Source organism: Dromaius novaehollandiae, chromosome 4, assembly GCF_036370855.1.
Source record: "Dromaius novaehollandiae isolate bDroNov1 chromosome 4, bDroNov1.hap1, whole genome shotgun sequence".
Classification (NCBI taxonomy): Eukaryota; Metazoa; Chordata; class Aves; order Casuariiformes; family Dromaiidae; genus Dromaius; species Dromaius novaehollandiae.
In genome coordinates this window covers 36,658,514-36,681,029 of record NC_088101.1, presented here as the reverse complement: position 1 = coordinate 36,681,029, position 22,516 = coordinate 36,658,514, and the positions used below count along the sequence as shown (strand labels likewise).

At 35.3% G+C, this 22,516-nt stretch overlaps 1 protein-coding gene across 2 annotated transcripts in view; it reads right to left on the bottom strand.

Annotated features, from left to right (window-relative positions):
• Positions 1 to 1,947: 1,947 nt before the first annotated feature.
• The window catches only part of HHIP (hedgehog interacting protein), an 80,720-nt gene continuing 60,151 nt past the window's right edge, over positions 1,948 to 22,516 (bottom strand). For both annotated transcript variants that reach the window (XM_026106163.2, XM_026106164.2), the window contains exons 12-13: positions 12,546 to 12,694; positions 1,948 to 10,029 (exon numbers count right to left, since the gene is read on the bottom strand). In XM_026106163.2, coding sequence (XP_025961948.1) covers positions 9,836 to 10,029; positions 12,546 to 12,694 — 343 coding nt within the window. In that variant the 3' untranslated portion in view covers positions 1,948 to 9,835. The remainder of the gene's footprint in view (positions 10,030 to 12,545; positions 12,695 to 22,516) is intronic.

Sequence of the window (22,516 nt, the reverse complement as noted above, 5' to 3'; positions counted from 1 at the left end):
GAATTAAAGATGAATAGAGCTATAGGTGGAAGTAAAGAGAAGGCAGCAAAAGGACAGAAGCAGCTTATTTGAAGTATATGTTTTGGGGACGGTGGTTAAATAGTGAAGCAAAAATATTATTAAACTATATTACTAAAATGAAATGCTCCAGAATCATGCATTTAAGCTTTCAATTCCATTTGAGGGTTCTGATGACATTGACAAACCACACAGGCCTCATTCAAGAGGCCAAATATACCTTGTTTAATTTATCTATAGGCAGAGATGAATTTGGCCCATGATGTTTAGGATGTCATCAGAAGCTCTAGATAGAATTACAGTCTTGCTATACACAGTTGAGTGTACATAACTCTTTATGTAAAATTCATGTGTTATGTGTTGTAAAAGAAATGAAAGGTAGCTGTTAATTCCAAGGCTTATAAATATGTCAGTGGGTTTTCATAATGTCTTAATAAATTACAAGAGCAAACTCAAATGACTCATGATGTCACCAGAGCTACATGCTGCACTGTATTTATTAAAATTATGTACTGTGCCTCATAGGTTTCTTTTAATTTCCAACTGAATGTATAGATTCCACTAAAAATCTAAACAATCCATATGGATTTTTTCATTCTTTTTTATTTGTCAACTTCCAACTGTTTTCTTGTTCTGAGCCCTTCTTCAAATTAAAAAATACATCTCTTAAAGAAAATTTATTTAAAAGAACAGTTGCTGCAGCTGTTACTTTTATTCATTGAGAAGCTGAAGTAAAGTATGTTATCAGAATACCCTCAAATTTGGGTGAAGTTCAAATTTTCTTTGGACCTTAGTTCTCTGGCTGGCCACCATCCCGTATCACTAATAGTATAACTAGCTGAAAAACGGAAAAACAATTTCATGAAAGTTTCAAGATTGTTTTGGCTTACATCTGAAATGTAGAGATAGCATCAATACCTTAGTTTCAATAATCCTGCATTCTTCACTCTAGAAAATAAATGCAGGACAGGCTAAACACTTCAAGTAAGTTAAACGCCTAAGACCAGTTTAGTAGTATTTTGAAATCACTAAGGTGAACTTAATGGGTGAATAAGCCCTTGATTCTTCAGTGCTTCCTGTCCAAACTGTTTCTTTCTTTTGCAAATGTAAGTTGCAGGTGTAGTTTGTATTTAATTGTCCTGAATAAGTGTTCTTCTGTATCAAAGATATACATATACTGAGCTGGCCCTTCTCCCACAGATATGCTTAGGTGCTGATTTCAAGGGAACAGAACCTGTTACTTGAGATGGGGAGAAATGGGAAGAGTTTTGTTACATTCATTTTTGTGGCCTATATTTAACTCACTGGAAATGGTTCATCTGAATTTAACAAACATTATTCTAGTAACATGCCTCTCTTCAAAGATACTAAATAAAAACAAAAAGCAAAGACCCTCCAGCATTTTGCCCATCGTTACTGAGCTAATTCTCCAAAATACATACTTCAAACGCCTGTACAGAAAATTCCTTTGTTCAATCCTGTATATGTGTACACAGATTGCTTGCAGTGAAACAGGTATCTTTTCAGTATGGAGGTCTTAATTTTTACTCTTGTTTATCTAGAATCAAACAAGAAATCCCATAAACCAATACTTACTTCCCATTCCAAAAATATTAGCACTGTTCAGTCACAGTTTATGAAAGCATCTTATAATTTATACAAATAAAACTAGCGTACATTTCAGAGAACATGTAAAATGCTGTCATTTTGCTTTTACAGCAAAGATAACGGAATCAATTCAAAATTAAAATTTCCATGACATTTAAATTATGCATTTGGTCATAAAAATATGGAAAAAAAATTTAAAGCAGCACATGTACATTATATTGTAAGATAAAGTTTAATATATTTTATTAGCTTAAGGGACACAGAATAACTATCTAACCGGAACTTCAGGCATGCATTTACATAAATATATTAAATTAAGAAAAGCAATTATACACTTAAACATCCTTTTGTCTAAAAAATCATTAAATCCACAGATTAACAATAAATCCAACTCTATGCATTTATCACTTCCAGATACAACTGTTCCATTTCTCAGATATTACACAAATACATTTGTTAGAATTTATATGCATTATACATATATTATATATTACATAATAGTGTGTATACATACATGGTGTTCAATAATATAATAATAATTTGTACTTTTTATAGCACTTTTCATTTGAAGAGCTAAAAGCGCTTTACAAAGATTGATTTCACTAATTTTCAGATGGAAAAGGGAGGCACAAAGATGCAAATATTTAATATTATATAGAATTTGTGACAGACAGTAACTGAATTCTCTTGTTTTGAACTTCAGCCATGCTGTCTCCCCAAAAAGAAATACACGTATAGCATATGTAATCTACATAGGTAGACTTGCAAAGACTTGTAAGGTCTCAAACCAAGAAAGCACTTACTATATTAATAGCTTTAAGCACATGACTTCAGTGAGACTCCACTTGTGTGCTCCAGTGCTCTGCTAGATTGGTGCCTGTATATGCTTAGTAGTAGAATACAGTTTATAGAAGATACTTAAACATAGTTTGAATGAAGATATTTTCTAAGCTATTTTCCCACATTTCAAATGTACATACAGTACCTGATGGCTATGATGTAATAAAACTAGTTGAACAGAGGAATATTACTACAATAATGTTCTCAAGTGACAGGTTTTCTGTTACTTTCTTTTCCGTTTTTGCTTGGCTCTCATTAAAATCTAATTGTTCTCAAAAGGGAATTGAGATCTTAATCCTACAGTACATTTTGTGGGGTGTGGCTAATAGTATTTCTGGATAATTCACAGGGTAGAATTACTGATTCTGGTATTAATGGTGATCACTACATGGTGCATCTGGTGACTTAACACCAGATGGCTCCTGGTCTCAGTATCTCGACATGAATGAAGCCCGATTTGCACACCAATTTTTGCTCCACTTAGATTGTTTTACTTTTAGCAACTCCCCTTAGGAACATTTAGAAAATTGGATTTGTTTGTCAATGCCTTGTGATGCAAACCACCTTTTTCTCCTACAACAAAGTGTATCCTACTTAAAGAAACCAAATGTATTCCTTTCTCTGCCTTCTTCCCACCCAAGAATATTGTAACCACAGCTGCTGCATACATTCACGTGCTTTAGCTGGCACCTTCTTTTGAAATTTCCTGGGAATTTAAACAATTCTTCACTTAAATATTTTGTTCACTTTTGTTTTCCTCACGAGATGAAAATAAATGGGAAAATTTCATAGACGGGAAAATTTCATAGACTGTAAAAGGAACTCAGCTATATGATACATGGGACCCTACTGGTCACTGATAACAGGTGGGAAGTTCTCTTTTAGCACTAGAAAGAAAACTCTTCTGTAACGGTACAGCTTGCTGTTTGAGCACATTTTTGGCAATAATTCCAGTAAACAACTGGTAAAGACATGCATTAAATATATACAACACAAAATGTTAATTTTCTGTGAATACCTATGGTATGAAATGATCACTAGAACTCTATGTTTTCAGTACTTAGCTGGTAAGCGGGTGTGTCACTTGGCTTTCAAATCAAACTGCACAGTCTAATGTGAAGAAAAACTCCCATGAAAGTCTATGGGAGTTTTATTTGGATTAAGGAACAACAAGATAATCCTCTCCTGATATATAGCCCAAATTAGTAATTATTAATAACTCAGGAGTGAACGGAGGGAAAAGGTTGATGTGTCAGTTGAACCATTTATACAGTGCTGTAAAATAGCAATGTTTCCCTTTTCCAAGATAAGGCATTAATAACGCCATCTAATTAGTCAGTCTGCCCAGTGTAAATCTGTGGAGAATTAATTGCTACGCTAAGATTGCTTGGATGTTTTGTATTGTATAACAGGATGAATTCTGTGTGCACGATATTAATTGAACTCAATGAATATGCAGACATGCCTTTGCCTAGCATGTGTATGTCTATAGAGTACCTACTCATGTCCAATTCTGTAATAACTTACAGGATTAACTGTAGCATATATTAACTGTAGGAACAGGATAACTAAAATCTGTCGTTTTAGTACTTTGAGTAGTCCCACTGCTTTCAGTCTTACTATTCTCACTATTAAGGATGAGAACAAAAATTTTTGTCAGGTGAGGGTGTAGTCAGGACTGAAGCGTTACACCATTCTTACTTAACACAGGAAGAAAGATTTGAAAGTGTGCCTAACTGTTGCATGCAGGCTTTGCACTACTGGAGTCAAACCAGTTGATCGAAGTCTTCCACTGACATTTGTCAGTGAGGAGTCCATCCTTTATGTGTGGAGAACTTTGTTCCATTTCTCATTATGTGTATTTCGGAAAATGGCACCACTGACTTGCTATTTGAATTACTTTCCTGCTTAGTGGCATATGCTTAAATATTTAAAATGAACGTGTGTGTGAAAGAGAAAAAAATGTGAGCTAATTGCTCAACATTTTTAAAGAAGTATCAAAGAATCTGGTAGATTTAACAGAATCCTTATGTACCTTGGCAATATCTGTAAGGCAACTCTACAGGATTGGATATATTCTGTACACAAAGGCAGGCCTGAATCTGCAGTCTTATTCTGGAAAACCTTAGTGAGTCTAATGACTGCAGATGCAGACACAGAGGGATAATGTGTGCAGTGATGTCTGCACTGAGGTTCTTCTGCCAACTAAGTGGATATCTTTCAAGGACTTAATCCTATAACTAATGAAGTCAATAGGAGAGTTTCAGTTGACATCAATGGATTTCAAATCAGGCCCTCAAAGAAAGATTAAAGTAATCCTGTACTAAGCTTTTGAGTGGCTTCTACTGTTTCACACCTATATCCTGAAAAATACACTGGTATTATTTCACTGAATTACTCCCCTTTTGAAAACAATGAAAATTTTGACAAAACAGTCCTGGGTTTTTTCAATGTTTCTGCAACATTTTTTGCTGAAATTATGGAAATATTTATCAGTTTTTTATAATCAACACCCATATTATTTGGTTCCATATTTCCTGAAAATCTAGTTTAGAATAAATTAAAGGTGTTGTTTACTACTTTGGCAAGATTCTTAGTAAAATGCATATATATATATGCATATATATGCATATTTATATATATTTGACAAAAGAGAAATATTGGTCAATTTTTAACATTATAAAATATGAGAAGTTATTTTTTATTTTATTCATGACTCCCCTTTCTTCTAAAACAAAGATCATTTTCTTAATTGGACAGAAGATCAGTGAAGTATTATTACTAACAGAACTGATAGACAGTTAACTAAAGGATATTAAATTTTAATGCTTTAACATCTTTTAAAGTATTTATGTTATTAGGGAAGAATAATCAGAGCAGGATTTCCTTGGAGTTGGTTTTCATTTATAGGTCTGATCTTACAAATACATATTTTATAGATGCAAGCAGAATTATACATGTGAATATTTATTTTCAACTTATTGGGACTTCACACCTGTGAAAAATTACCCATGCTAAAGTGTTTTCAGAATCTAGATTTTGCATATTTGTACAATGAATGGGGCTCGTCCTCATTTCCAAATCCAAGCTGGAGAAAGGGTATACTGAAAAGCCACATTTCATAGTGCCAGGAATATCCTTCTGCTTTTTGCTGCAGGCATCTGATTATTGGATTGAAATCAGTAACTTTCTGTCTAGCTTAGAGAGTGTGTCACAAACAAATGTTTTTTTCCCTTTCTTCCAGCTTTAGTCTATCTATAGCTGAGTTCCATAGCCTGAGAGTGAGGGGCTTTAGGCTGTTACTTCTGGATTGTAACACAGAGCTAATGACCGATGGTCAGCTAAGCTCCAGTATTAGTACATAAAATATCAAAGTTCTGCAGGACAGCCACAAGATAAAAACCCCAGTCCTCTAGGAAGTTTCCCTGAGGCACACCTCTATTGTGTAGTTTGAAAAAGAAAAAGCAATGACTGCAACAACCAAAGGATATTCGCCTTGGCTATGGTTCTGGAAAGGAATATCTACAAAGTCGTAATGAAGAGAAGGGAATGAAAGAAGGAGCTGAACACCAGAGCTGGCATGGTTGCCAATACAGAATTTATATTCTTATTTATACCTTATTTATGCTTTGAATGCATGAAATAGAATAACCTGTGAGAATCTGAAGATACAAAGGGTTTATGTCCCTGACTGCTAATGGAAGAAATATATTTGCTCAGGCAGGGAGGGAGAGAGTTAATATAATGTTTTTCTGAAATGGAAGTAAAACAATTTGGAGCTGTTTTAACATTTCTTTTTGTCTCAATACTCAGCTATGGACTAAAGATGTTTCCCCCTATATTCAGATAATAGGCTTCCTTTTTGATTAGTGACATCTTAAACAAAGGAGGAGGAAGGTCCTAAAATACTAAATAAGCGTTAGCTGAAAACTAGCAGACATCTGCAGTGGAGTTATGTTCCTTGCAACAGGTATATTTATTCTCCTTTAGCAGCAGAAAGCCTTAAAGAATGCTTGAAATGTACAATGCATTGGTAAGAGACAAGGCAGTATCTCAGAATAAAGGAATAAATAAATGGAATAAAAGATTAGGAGAGAGACAGAGACAACTTGAACACATACATAAAATCCCTTCTAGAGGCCCTTATCTAATTGCCTCATTTATCTAGTTCCATTTATAAGCTCAGTTTTATTCTGGGACACTCTCAGAGATTGTGTGAGAGTGGCTGTAGAATGACCTAACTGGCAACAAGCTTTCTACAGCCTTTTTTTTTTTTTTTTTTTTTTTTGTGTGTGCCAATTCTCAGGGCAATTATTGCAGTTGCCCTTTTTAAACCAGCATCTTGGGTGGCTAGGCCTAGGGGAAAGGATTTTGGTTTACTCACTCTTTTTAATAGTATAATTTCTTTTGATAATAAGCAGCTAAGATTTTTTTGTGTCTTTTTTGAGAATACTTCTTTTCCACTGGGACTTCATATGTACCCTTAATGCAGATGCCTGCTTTCACATGATATAAAAGATGGCTTGAAAATGAAGCAAAACACATTCCACAAACTACTTCCCCCTTTCCTTCCTTTTTTTCACTTCTTAGATTACTTCTTAGTGTTGAAGTTTTGATGGAATGACTCAAATAGATTTTTCTAAATAAACTGAAGTGTTTGCCTGAATTTTAAAAGTGATATTCTGACGTCATTGCAGTCAGTGAGAGTTTTCTGCCATTGATTTGAATGAGGCCAGGATTTCATCCTTAGCTTGTACTGGGGTCTTATTTTTTGATTTCACTAGTGAACTAAATTATTTTATTATTAAGATCCGACTTCTGTGATCACTGCTATCCTTTCTCTAGATGACTATGCTATTTTATCACTGGGAATTTTCAATTTATGTACCAACCACTGTTTTTTAAAGCCTCTAGGAACTGAGCAGTGAGAAAAGAACTATCACATCTCCCCAGTGGGTTATTGAAAATATTAGTCACAGCTGGGTTAAAGTTGGGTTTATTTTTTAATAACTTTCATTAAAGAAAGTGTTAAAGATGTTATCTCTGTCAGGTATTTAGATGTTGCTAAAATATTTCAGTGACTTTTTTCTTGCTTTGCTGATTATGAAGAGCCTAATGTGTAATAAAACTGCACTGTTTGACAGATTTGGGCAGCTGGCTCATTCATGAGAAGTTCACGTTTTTGTCACCCACGTTGAATAAGGAAAGATTAGATGGTAAGGTCAATTTACAAAAATGGTTGTCAGGACATTTTTTAATTGTAAAACTTTTTGTGATGGAATTCAGGGAAAAGACTAAAGGCAGAAAGCAGTGGAGACAAAGAGCTGCTATTAACCTACAGATGCTACTGCAGGGTTCATTTTAAGATTGGTCACACTGCTGAGCCAATGAAGTGGCAGTGTGACTATAAGGGACCACCCTTTTCTGGGGTGAGAGGGCAATTTGGTCTCCATGCTCATTTAATCCTGAGATGTCTTTCAAAGGACTGTCAGTTGAATCTACATTGTGCAAAATTATGCATGCAGTTTTTATGCAGACTATTGTTCACTAAGCACTTAACCACAATTTCTCAACCAATTTCCATTTGGCATGAGGTCACTTGAGACCCAAGCAAACATATATGGAAGGGAAATGTAATTTTCTCTTCCCGTTAGCTGGAATACTTAATACAGATAAATACAAGTATCAGTCATGCTCTACTTAAAGATTTAATTTTTACCAAATAAAAGACTGACAGTTTTCCATAAAGGAAAATTAGTTACATGTCACTGCCCTAGAAAGATGATTTCCCTGCTGGAGAGTAATGTGGCATTAATGTAAGCATTTTAGACGCTATTGCCTATAATGTCATAAACTGCTGAGGCTTGAGCAGCTGCTTGTAGACCTACAGTGTGTGTTCGTTGTGGCTGCTCTGTTCTCTCTGCGTAGGCAAGATTTTGTAAAAGCCAGGTAGCGCAAAGAAGTGTGGTACTTGGTAAACAGTGAACAAAGAAACTGCCAGTAACGTCACAGAGCTGGAGATGAGAGGGCACCAATTTCGAAGATGTATCTAATTAGAATATTAATATTTTAAAAAACCTGACTATAACATGTACACCATATTTATTGATACATTTACAAAAAAATCAATTTTATGTTAGCTCTTCAAGGAACATTTACATTTAAAACCATATTTGGCAATAATTGTCACATAACGTTTTGTACAAGTGACATCTTATGCGGCCAAGATGTGCTAAAGTGAGCTTTCGTCCAGTGAAGGTCCATTCAGTGTGAAATCTGTAGCAGTCTAATCATGTATAATCTGGCCCGTCCTGATATAGTGAAAATCACTTTATGAACATTTTTAGGATATGCTGGAATTTTATTAGGATTGGTTGGTGGTTGCTTTTTCATCCGTCGTAAATGAATACAAGTTGACACAAGGATACATTGCTAGATTAGATCCACAACACATTAAAGAGTGTGTTTGCTCTCTCATTCCCCGTCTTTCCAATTAAGTTGGTGAAAAATGTAACTTTAGTATTTTACAGGACATGGTAAAGCTGTCTCATCTAGGTGATGTCTATATTATAAAAATAAAATAAAATAATATAAATATGTAACATGAACCCAGTGCCCATTGTTAAATAAAATATATGATAAAAAGCAGACCTTCTAGGATGACTGGTTTTGAAATATGCGAATATAATTTAATTATTAAACACTTGAAACAGTCTTGATATTAAGCTGCGATAACCGGATTTCTGCATCTATGCTAGATAAAGAAATGCATAACAGTCTGTCATAGAGTTACATTGACGAAGGTGAAGGTTACAATCTTACAATGAATTGCCTATGTAGGAATGCATTAAGGAGTTCTGAAATATTGTCTCACAATGTAGTTCATTTTACCTTAGAAATTGTTACAACTGGATTTTATTAAATCCAGAGGTTTATACAGTGATGTTTCAAAACTGCTCTCTTACTGCTATGATCAGATAGGTACAGACACACGATTTCTGGGATGTCAAAGAATCCATTATGACACCATGAAAGTCCTTTGATGAAAACGTGCTTTACAGTGGAATCGCTGTGTAAACTATTTCTCATGAAGAAATATATATAAAAAATTCCACTAGCTGCAAAACCATATTCGTGAGAGTGTGTGCATGTGTATGTGTGTATGTATTGGATTTCTATACATCTGTGCCGATGTACAGAAATATTTGCACACATGCAAAGAATTTATCTGCACATTTCTGGATATTATAGTTAAATTAATAAAGTAAATCAAATCACCGGTATTTGTTGCAGGAAAACAGTCTTTTAAAAATGACAGGTTTCAAAATAAATGCCCGTTGAAAGTGTAGTTTCCAAATAGTCCCAGAAACTATACAATATAGCTGGTTAGATCCAGCAAATAGGATGTCATGTCTAGGATCTGATCAAGAATACCTGCCCTTGTCACTCTTCGGATGTTTCTATCCACTTGTTCACACTGGGGGCCGAGATAGCCTTTTTTACATAAGCACTTATTAGGCCTTACACAGACACCTCCATGTCGACAGGCTGGGTCACATTTTGCTGTGGGTAAAACAACGGCAATATTCTCATTAACGTTTCGAATCTCACAGAGAAGCAGAAAAGGTACAACATGTATTGATGTGAGAACTACATTTCTAAACTGATAACGGTAAAGGACATAAGTTAAAAAATAAAATAGGATGAAACATGAGAAGTTCTGAAGGCATATTTTTTCAAGTTTTAAGGGAAGGAAGTAACTGATTTTGTATGGCTGGAAGAACATCATACATGACAGACCATGAAACTCAAATAGCAAATTCTGGAAAATACCCAATTACCATGTATGATTTTGGAGTACATGGAAGACTCAACTCAAAAGATTTTAGGCTCCAAATACCCATATCATCTGAAAATGAGACAGACTGCACCAGGCTGTAGACAGAGCTTTAGGCAGTGGTGGTCTGCCTCATCTCATTATTTCTGCTGGTAGGTCAAAATGTCCTGAAGTTGCTGAGACAGCTTAGCATCTGACCACGTCCAAGCTAGCGAGTCCTACATCTCGGGTAGACTAATCTGTACATGCAGATTTGTACATTACAGAAGCACATTTTGTTAACAGAGCAGTCTGCAATTGACTACGCAGATGCAGCTCTTTGACTCCTAAATCATTTAAGCCTGGAACAAAATTGAATCCCCTTTAAAAAAAAAGCACCAGAGTATTTTTTTTAGGCAGCCTGTGTCGGTGGGGCAAGTTTGAAAGTCTTTCCCTATCTCTTTAATGGATACTTTGTATCCATTACAACTTCAGTTGTGGAAGAATTTTCTTCTGGCTTAGAGTCATTGCACTGTGATAAAAATAATGCATCTTTCTTTTTGCGGACGTTTTGCTGTTTGGTGTTATCTAACACAAGAGAACCATAATATGTATTTATGGAGATCTGTAATATACTATATAAAATGAATTTATTTATGAGTTTCTTAATTACCTTAGAAGGAAACTGATGTCTTATAAATACTTTTTCTTACTTAAACTATAAAACTTAGAATATCTCTGTTAAGTGCTGCGTGGGATACAGCGAAGAGAGATCCTCAGTCTACATATCTTTCTGTAGATTTCTTGTATGTTGCATATATCAAACTTATCATACAGCTGTAATTTTTTAAACAGATTATTCAAGATACATTTATACAGTGAGTACACTGGAGACTTTTTTTACTTTACATGCCACTTGGGCAAGGGCTGTAGAGTGGACCTCATTCTCTAAATCTAGGGAATCTCTGATTGACAGGTGAGGACAACTGAGGTTGGGATGTCTGACCAATTTACCTCATCCGTTTTTCCAACCTGCTTTGGCTGCACAGATAGCTGAGCTGTGTGATGGTCAGCTCATGCACCTCAGCAGTTTACAGCCCTAAATTTAAGGGGCTGTAAACTGCGGTTTTGTTCCAAACTAAGTCACTTCTGCTCATCGGTAAGAATTCTAAGGTTGTTGAAATCTGGGCTCTGGTCTGTAAGGGTGAAGTTCGCTGGGTAAAGCCTGGTCTGACCTTGTAGCTGACTCTGCTTCAGCAGGGCCCTCTTGAAGGCCCTTCCAACTTTTGAATTATTCTATGACCCATCCCGTGTTCTTTGTTCTGTCTTACTCCATAATTCTTTCCCTGTTTAGAGTTCTACTGCCATTAAGTGTATTTTTTTTCATTGTACAGGCATCTGGTCAAACTAGCCGAGCTAATATGCTCAGTCAGAAGACTACTGATACATACATAGCAGCTTCTGGTAGCCGGGCTTGCTGGGTATAAGCCTGAATTATACAGCACAGACATAACCACAGCCTGTGTGAGACACTGAGAGCACAGCTGTGGCACGCAAGGTCATTTATTCATTCATCTCATCCCTTTGGTGGCATACCCAACATCAAGTTTAATCACAGTCACTTATTCAAGTGACATTTAAAAGTTCTGTTATGGCAACAAGATAGGATTTAATAAAAGCGTCTTGATTAATGGTCATGGATTATAATTTTCTTATTATTAACTGGTTTGTGGTAAGATGTATATAGAATTCTCTTTAACAAATTTTATTTTGTAGGATCAAAAATATGTAATTATCAAAACTAAAATAGCGGCATTAAATTCACGAAGTCCAAAATATACAAAATAATAACCTGCAGGTCTGATTTAATAATCTTTCTTAACGAGGTACTCCTATCTGACATGGACAATAATGATATTGCACAAGTGAGCTGAATGTATGGACACTGAATATGTATTGCTTGCATTTCCTTTTATTTTACAATATGGGTGAAAAAATAAGAGTACTGTTGTCTGCCATACTTCTGCTATTAACTGCATTCTGTAGTGGTTCACGTTGCAATAGATATTTTGTTTTTAACTGTCATTTATTGTACTCATCTAAATTCTGCACCCACTCCTTGTGAGATCAGTATCTCTTTTATGGTGTTTTAAAACTAACGGTCAATGACACATTTTGAGAATTTCTCTCAGCAAATTATTAAAAGTAAGTTTATGACATGTCATTGCTTTTTTCACTTGTTGCCATGAATCTATATACGAACCAGTTCTGCAGAACTCTCCTTCCCAGCCTTGGTTACAGCAGCATTTTCCTGTGGGAGTGCAGTGCCCATTCCGACAATGCCTCAAGCATTCAGATGTCAGTATCTGTGCAGGCTGAGCGGTTCTTTTGCATTCTTCAGGGACTAAAGGTCTGTAGAAAAATATACGAACCAAACACATCATTAAAAGTAAGGGTCAAGGAGAAAAACTGCTTTCACACATGAAATACAAAGGTGGGATTTTCACTCATTATTATTAAAGCTGTTTTAAGTGGATGCTGTACGAATGTGTACAGCTTTGCACAGGAAGTATATGGATACAATAAGAAAAACCCACATCTCTTCTAATATGAAAGTTGTACGAATGCTCTCAAACGAATTTTTTAAATACTTTGTCATGTAGCACATGCATTTTCTTATATTTAGAAGGACACTGACAATGAACATAGAATGCAAACTTTGGTTTTTTTATTAAAAGCCTGCCTGATTCTCTTTTATGGTATCAGTGGGAGAAATCTCTGTTCTAGGATTGGTATTTTCTCAAAACCACCAGAAAAATAGAGATGGCATGTTACATTACAGAAAAATACAGTACAGTCTACTATTCTTTCCTATAGCTGCCTTTGGAGGTCTTTTACAAGATGAAATCATAGTCCCAGGCTTCTTGAAGGTTGAAGGTGGCAAAAATAGCTTGCTGAAGAGCATATCACAGACAGCATATATCTCCAGAGCTCAAGGACTGAATTGCCTATGAAAAGATTTCTGATGGAGCTCAAGAGGGTAGTTTCATCCAGCTAGACCCTAAGTAGATTTTAATAAACCTGAAAAGCTATCTTGCTTCTATGGCAAAGTTAAGTGAACTAAGCACTGGACCTGAATGAAAAATGATATTCTCTGAAAGAAAGAACTCCTTGGTTCTCGACTTCATTTTCTCATTTGTCCACCAGAGAATGGAATTGTTTAACTCCAGCCAAACTGTGGAGTTTATCTTCTCTCCTTGTCGTTTGGAAATGTTAAAATTAAAAAATGGAGGAATTGAATACTACGCTCTGATATTTTTGAAAGATGGGTGGCGGAAAAGTCCCTAACATGCTGGAGTTAGAGTAGTAAGTTTTACTAATATCCTTTTTTGGGGAATTCTCCAATTTGAGAGACTTTTGTTCAGTAAATATGTGTACATATGTACACATAAAATGTATAAAGTAAAACATCTTAGATTTTTAATCATTTGATCTAAATATTGCTCCTATTGTGGTATGTGGTATTCAGTGTATGTCTTGAAAACTTAAAATTACAGCATTTCTTTTCTCATGTTTTCTTTATTTAAGAACTCACTATAAGACATGCTAAATTCTACTGAATGTATAGCTTTTCTTCAGAGAGCACAAATAATTCAGTCCAGAATCTGATGGTATTTTTTGCTTGTATCTTTTGGCTTTTCTAACTGACTTTTATATTTCCAATTGTATCCTGAAAGTAATAATCTGAACAGCGAGTTTTATGCCATACACTATGACATGCATAACGATTTTGCCTCCATCTACAAATTTAGTTTGACTTTGCAGATTTTTAATTTCCATTTTTTTGTGAAATCGTATTTGGAATGTATATTTGGGTGCTTATTTAAGGGAATAGTATACCTGAAGGAAATTCAAGTTTAACTAGCTGAAAGTACACTTCTGATACTATACTGGGGGGCTTTTTGGTATCAAGTCTTATGTAATGCAATTTTTATGTCAATCCCTACAAAATATTTTGGATTTCCGGTAGACTTTTTTTATTTACACAGCACAGTTTTATGTTCCTTAACAAAGAAATAACTGTAGTGTTTTCTGCCTTAACTATTGATGCAGCTTAAAAACATTTTTGTATATATTTTAATTCAGCAGCATTTCACCGTACTGACTTTGGATTTTATTTACTCTTTGAATTTTGCAGCTAGAGACTGATAGGATTCCCATAAGGCTACAGGTACCCAATGCAAGTACCATAGTTTGTCTCTGGGGTGGGTTTAATTGCACAGGAATGACTTGAGACAAGCACGTCAGGAATTCCCAAGAGATCTAAACAAGTAATTGAATAGGAGTATGATGGCAAATTAAATTAATTAGTGACAAACACAAAATAATTCATTCTCAAGGAAGTAACTGGAACTACTGCCATACTTTCCTAAGTTTGAAGTTTGCAGGAAAAAAATTGTAATAGTTTCATGGAGAGCTTACTTAAAACTTTGCTAAGTGTCCAGCTAGAATCCAAACAAAACAAAGCAAAATTTTATGATGTAGTGAGAATAGAACAGAAAACAATATTTCTCATTATACTGACATCAGTATTAAAAACCCAATTATATGCAAATAGCTGGCATAGCAACTTGTACACTGATCACCCTATCAAAATAGAAATTATTAAAATTCTAGATAGATATTCCTGTGTGGAGAAAAAGAAAACATTTGGACAGGCTTTGGAGTATGAGAAAGAAGGAGTATGATGGAGGTATGGAAAACAATGGCAGGAAAAAGAGGAGAAAAATGAGGCATTCTTTTCCATCTCCCATTTCAACATCAGAAGACAAAAATATTGAAGAAAAAAATTAAACTCAAGAGAATAAAATTAACTAGTTGAACCCCTGCCTTCTAAGGTATCAGTGAAGCCCATGTTCTAGTAGGATTTTGAAAAGATATTTCTATGCACAGTGGGGCAATTCAAAGTAATATTAGGGTAAAGATTTATAAGAAAAGTAAGCATTCACACCTAATTTCATAGGAGCCCCTCCCTAGCTGACTGGGCTTGCATTTTCCCCCCATTCTGACATGCAGTTTCTTAATGCTACATTACAGATTTTCTTGCATTTGTCTTTGAAACAGAGTGGATTGCAGGACCACTGGTTTGTTTCACCCTAGCAATTTCTCTTCTCTGTCTTAATTGCTAATGTGGTTTTTTAAACATCCATTCAGAAGAACTGGTTCCCCAAAGATGTTAAGGACAGAGAGAATGTGAAGGTGCATCTTTTGGTGTGGCACCATGTTCTGATTTCAAAAGCACTTCTGAGAATCGTACTTAAGCTCCTGTATTATTTAGGGGCTTTGAAACATGTTTTGACACCTTTCACATATCACATGAGAAACCCTTTCAGTTTTTGTGTTTACATATTTCCACATCTGTCTTTTAAATATAATTCATTATTTTTTGGAGCTCTAAGGAATTCCATTTCCGCAGTAATGAATGCATTATATATGATGGGGTTAGGTAAGTTCGTAGACTTACAAACTATGTGCGAGATTCACAGGCAATGTTGTTTTGAAAAGTTCCACAAAATGATAAGTGAAATCCCAGAGTTGCTGCCTCAGTGATTTTCACAGGAGACTTGTTTAGATTTAAAGTAAAAAGATATGTGTTCTAATTCCTAGCTCTGCAAAGGAAAAGATCTAAACTTGACTTGATTTCTTTATAGCCATCTGGGTAGGAGGCAACATTGTATCTTCACAGATAGACTGTCTCTGTTAAAGCCCATTTCTTGTTACGTTAAATAGGAGTCTTCCTTTCCTCGTCTGGAGCATCTCTCAGAAAAGAGCTCCAGAGGCATATCTTTAGCAAAGAATGACCTCACAAGTCACATAAATATATTATTTGTAAAGATAATGATTTATTTTTCTTAAAAAATGTATAGTAATTGTCTATGATAGTGCTGGAATGTTAGGTTCTTCTTTATTAGTATTTAATTAGGGAGAAAGAAATCATACTTTTTGTATCCACCAAAGCATGGCTGTTCTCTTTTATGATTTAAAGTTTCCTAAAGCTCTTGGTACTTGCGAATATAACCTTGCCTTTTATTCTACCATCAATCAATAAATTGCACTCCTCAGCCTCGGATAATATTTATTAATGGCGGGGTGGAGTAGAAACAAAGATGGAAAAAATTCTGGTTGGCAGAGTGCCTCAGGACAAGAGTAATACAAATGCAGCTGCAGCGGAATCCTTTTAGCGTGTGAAAAAAACCCCGTTTTTCCCAATTTGTACTATGGGAGAAAACGCACTTCTTTCTCAGGACTTGAATGTTGTTGTGGCGCAAACACGTAATAGGAAAAAGTCCCTGCCCCAAACACTTTGTTCTGCATTCTTTGGGCTTTAAGGGGTGGAAATTTTCAGGCTCAGTGTAAGCGCTTGAACTGAATCTCACCAAGATAAAGTAAGTCTTGAAACTGACTGTTGGGACTTGATCTTTCCAGCACTTAGGCAAGTGTATAATTTTGTTTATGTAACTGGTGCTTCACTATGTCTCTTGACGTGGAAAACGGGGGGGAATAGATGCAGCCACACTATGGGCCAGAGAGAAGTTTTTTACTTGTCTTCCTCAATCTATAAAACTCTCAAGGGCACAGCTTGATTACCCTTCCAGTAAGCAGTATTTGGCCTGCAGTAAGTCAGCCAAAATGCAGCTGATAATGACTATTTATATGCTCTGTACAGTTCTAGTTATCTTAAAGAGCTGTTCATATATACAGTACAGTACAGTATATCTTGCTTGTTAAAACATGCTTTCATGGAACTGTGTGACAACTCTAGATGTATGGAACATGGACGAAAAGCTGTTTGGGGGGCTGGGGCCCTTCCTGGGTCCCTGCACCGACATGCTCAGTAAACGGAGAATTCTTGACTGTACGCTGTGTAAAATAATTTTTCCTACATTACTATAGTTGGTATCGAAAAGTAGCCTCTACTGTTGGTTAAGATCAGTTAAGGCATACCGAAATATGACATGCTTTAATAGATCAAAATTCATCATAGAGCTTCTTAGCATTTCATGCCATCTTTAGTACATCTTTCCACAGTTCCACTAAATGCACAGAGTGATTTAGCTGCTGTATGCACTGGCCTGTTACTCAGATACACATAAATCAATGCAAATGGAGGGTAGAATTCAGCAATAATATAATGGTACTGAACAAAACACAAAATTCCTCTCATCGTGCCTGTGACACAATATTGAAAGTGTATACTTTCCTGCTAAAGTGGAAAAAAAATGCAAAATTCTTATAAATGTTCAAATTCAAGCAAGAGGCATGGCCACAGAAATCCTGGTTGTGGTACAAAATATATGGAAAAAGTCTTATACTTCAATTAACTGCATATAAGATATTCAGTATTAATATGATGCTGAAGTATACCACCACAATGTGTGTGTTACTTTTTTTTTCCTGGATGGGGGAAAATTTCAAGAAAAAAATAATTTTGTGTCACTGTAATTTACTACTTGTCACAGAATAAATATAGCATCTCTTCAGGTACAGTTTCTAAAATTAAAAAGTATACCTTTAGTCCTGGGAGAGACGCCAAAAACTCGTTACTTGTCTCCAGATTTACTACATGGGAATAATGTGGAAAAAACTCACAGCTTTTAAGATTTAAACTCAGCAGCATATCAAATTCATTCTTATATGGTATACTTGTTCATGACCTCTAGTCTTAAGAAATTCTGTCATGTTTGAAAACTAGTCCCTAGTGAAGCCTGTATCAATGTTAATAGCTAAGAGGTCAATGCAACTGCTAAACAGTTTGTATTACTGTCAGGGTGGTCATGAAAACAACACCTGCTGCATGAGCACTTGGCAGCTGGGTCAACAGGCACTGTGGGAATTTATCAATTTAGGGGGCCACTTGCATAACACTTTGACTGATGAATTGGGAAAGACTGGCTTACTGGGCTAAAGCTGCTCTATTATGTATGACTTTCTTTAGGGTGGCAGAGGCTTCCTGCAGGCTCCAGAAAATAAGCAAAAGATCAACTGAGCTGTTTTTTCCTTAAAAAGTGAAAAAAAGTGAGAACTCTTTAATAACCAATGCCAGAAAGACTAAGAAAATGAAAAACAAAAACAAAAACAAAAACTTTTATAGTCAGTGAGCTGTGATGTGATTAAAAAAATCCTCAGGTTTTTCCATCGTGGTTACAAAGGGGTTTTTGTGAAGTACTTCTGTAAAGTGAAACTCTCTAGACTGGTATTCACAAAAAGCTCTAATTTCTCTTTAGTGTCTCTTATGGGAATAGTAACTGCATGTGGGTAGGTAAATGAGATAAGAATTTTGCATGCTAAGGCTAAACTAAACATAATTAGACATTAATTCTGGCTTTTCATTCCCTGAAATGACTTAAGGGATAGTAACTTTCTGAGCAGAAAGAAAGAAATATGGCCCACCTGGCTTGGTGAAAGCATTCACCAACAAAAATGACTCATTCTGTGGACAATTTTAAGTAGTAGCTTCAGAATATATCTATAACCCATCAGAACTGAATATCGTTATGCACATTAGTGTAACAGTGTATGTTTCTGAGTTTCCATTCCCACTGTAACTGAAGTCTTCAAGAAGGCTGCTCTTTCATAAATGCTCTTCTTATACCTTCCTATCAAACTCTTGACCGTCGTACTAAAAATCACCAAGGTTCTTGAAAAAAGCCTGAAGAAGGTAAAAATGAGAAATAACCTAAATGTAGTCCCCTAAGGTTTGAAATCAATCTGTTTGGAAATATTCTCTGATAGTGGAAATCCCAGAAGGTGATGATGGAAAGGATGATAAGAGGAATTACATACTTTGGAGGGGCATGAAAGAGCAGTGAGGTGGTTTGAATGGAGTTCAAGTTTCACTCCAACTGAAAGCAGCTATTCTGGCTGTTGATAAAAAACATATTGAAATCCAGATCTATAAAGTGGTATACATATGGAGAAGAGGAGGGATTATTCCTCTAACATATGCAAGGTCATTTAATTAAGCTCTACTCTCTATTGTAAAAGTTAACTGCTAGTCACAGTGAGCCATCCTGGTTCCAAATACAGTATCCCAAATTCACTGGGTTTGGAATCACGGTCCAGACAGTGACAAATATTTTAACTTCACAGGGGATAGAGCAGTGCAGGACCATCCTCCTTTTAACTTTTCTGAGCAATCTGCTTTTATTCTCATCTTTTAAATGAAAGTCCTTTGCATCATCTTTCACTTTCAGTATTCTTCTCTGAGTGTCTTTCGTTTTATCTATAACTCGCCTAGAGATAAAAGTGAATATAACATAAGTGTTCCAAAATAAGCCTTACAAAGCCACATTATGACTGTTCTGCCACCTTCCAAAGTTTATTTTCTTACTTTACTTCTTGGTCTGTTCCTGTCTTTTGAAACATGGCTTTCATAGAAGGGCTTGTAATAATGTTTAAATTACAGTTGATGTGAACCTTCCAACAGATATTTATTGTTTAAATACGCATTTTTTAACACTGCCAACAGCTGATTTTCTCCTCTTACCTTACTACAAAAGCACTACTTTTTCTGTTCTAGTAGGTGTGTCTCCTATTTGCTCAGTTATTTTAATTTGGGCTTATACAGTTTCTGTATCACTATTTACCACTTTTTTCTATGTGCATATGAATGTGCTTGTAATTGATACTGGTACATATTTGTAGAAACAGAGAAAGAGAAAAAAATATATGGGAAGAAAATAAATGAGTCACAAAGACTATTTAAAAAATGCTAGTTTTGGCATTGGTTTTTAGGACATCCCACTAACACTATGTTTTAGTTGAAAAATACAGATCTTTCCTCTTTTATCTTCTATTTCCTCATTAGTTTATCAGGCTTGAAACTACTTTTCTTCTCATTATATTATACATTATATTTTTTGATATCTCCCAAAGAAGGGATATATTTTCAGAGGTGTGGTTTAACTTGGTAAATTCTTATTTGACTGCTCTTTTTAACTAATTTACCTAATGCTGTTTTATTGAGTTTGTAACTCTTAAGATTTCCCAGATTTTCTCTAAGCTGAAAGCTAAACATGCTATTAGCCGTGATATTCCCCACTCATCTCAGTTTTGATAATAGGTAATATAGGTGTTAGTACCTCATGTCTCATATTTAGTTTTTAAATTCTGTTTTTAATTTTTCTGTGGGATTCATCACTTCATTTTCTGAGAAGTCCCAAGTACTAGTGTATCCTTACAACAACCTTGTTAAGAAGTGAAGGATTATTGAATTGTGTACTCATGATGAGAGGCTCTTTAGTTATGAAATGAAGTATTAGGAAACATGTTAGAGGGGTGAAGAACTGAACAAAAGTTTGCTGTGGTACCTTGGATTCTATGATTCAAACTGCCTTAGAGGTGGAGGGATTCAGATCCTCAGTGTTGATCATATTTATCCATTTGTCCTAAAACCACTTCAGTTTAACACTTCATTTTGATTACATATGAAGGATTTTTTTAGGCTAGGACCTTCCCATTACTGGTTGTTGAAGATTCATGCAAAAGGTTCTCTGATTACCATCATCCTATGATCTTCTAACGTTTTAACAAACCCATTTTTTGGAAAATTTTTCTACCTTTGCCATTATCCAGGTAGTAGGTTTCTTTCTTAAGTTGTGTTTGAGACAAGGAACTCATGGCCACAATTATTTTTGAGAACAAGTTTGATTATGCAGTAGTTTTCTACAAAGATCAAAAGAAACAAAATCCTGCATCTCCATGTAATGTTTATTATTTGGGATAAAAGAGTAATTTCATAAACTTGCTGCAGTTTACCAATTACCACTATCAGAAGACAAATTTTTTTTGAATTTGAGTTCTTTTACACTGCTCCATACATGCAAGGTTGTCTCTGCAAATAGATTAGTCTGCCTGGGTCCACTCATCACCAGGCTTTATTAGTAAGCAGTGAATTTGTAAGCTGTGTCAAATGAATACCTTCATGACTTTATTTATATCGGATGCTCACAGTCCACCTGTAGCATCTTTATTTTGTGTTCTGTAAAGTTCACTGTGCTAGCTCACCTTTATTTGATGTATTTGTAAGGTGCCTACCAGGAGAAAGAGACTAAAAGGAGCAACAAAATATTAGTATGCAAAAAATATTAGTATATGATAACAAATAATGTTTTGTTAATAAAGCTTTACATGAGCATTTGCCAAAGCCATGGAATTTTTAAATTGTTGACATATGTAACGTGAAATTAGCATGCAATGGTAAATTGAGTTGCAATGTTCTTGTGTGCAAGTGACTGAATATCTTTGCCCTAAAAAATAGTGATGGTATGAGACTGAAAAACAAAACAAAGCTCAAGACTTTGCCTGTATGAAAATTATCCTATGTTTCTAAAACATGTTATGGAAAACTATATCCCTTTGCCACAGTCTGTTTAATTTCCAATGTGTGCCAATTGACAAAACGAATTCTATAGTTTTCTGGTTACTTTCACCAATAACCGAACACAATCTTGACCCTTTTCCATACATGAAAACAGCCAACCGTGACTGCAGCAATGGGAGGTCTGGCCTTTCAGGTATGTCAGCTGAAGACCACCCTACTGGAAGAGGTAACAAGAACAAAAAGCCAAGGTCAAACATGTAATTAGATACTAATAGTGGATTTAAGGTGTAAAATTCACTTAAAACCATACACCAACAGACTAAACAATCCAAATAAGAATGGCAAGTTTTGTTCTACAAAAATGTTTTTAATACCAGAAAGCATAAATAAAACACATGTAAGAACCTTGACTGACAGACTGCAGTAACCTGCGGTAACATCTGCTTCCAAATTAATTGCCGTAGGTCTGGGTAGTATAATTATAAATCACTGAAACTTTACTGTAACCTATAGTACAGCATGCTTCCAATTTCAGAAGTTTATTATTGAATTCATGTGTTGTCCCAATAACAATTTTTTGAATTTAAATTCTGACAAGAAAATAAATTACTCTCTTAACAGTCAACAGCAAAACCAAAAATGGAAGCCTAACTATGATGCAAATGGGGAAGCCTGCTGAAGTAGATGCTGCATGAATAGGCAGATGGGAATTCTTAGGTTGCTTTTGTAGAGGATGATGGGGTCAAAGTAATTAATACAACCAATTTGTTGCCCCTTTCATTTTGTGTTAATTTCTGATGCTTTTGCAGGATGGATGCAGTAGCTTTCGGGCTTGGTCTGATAGAGCAGCA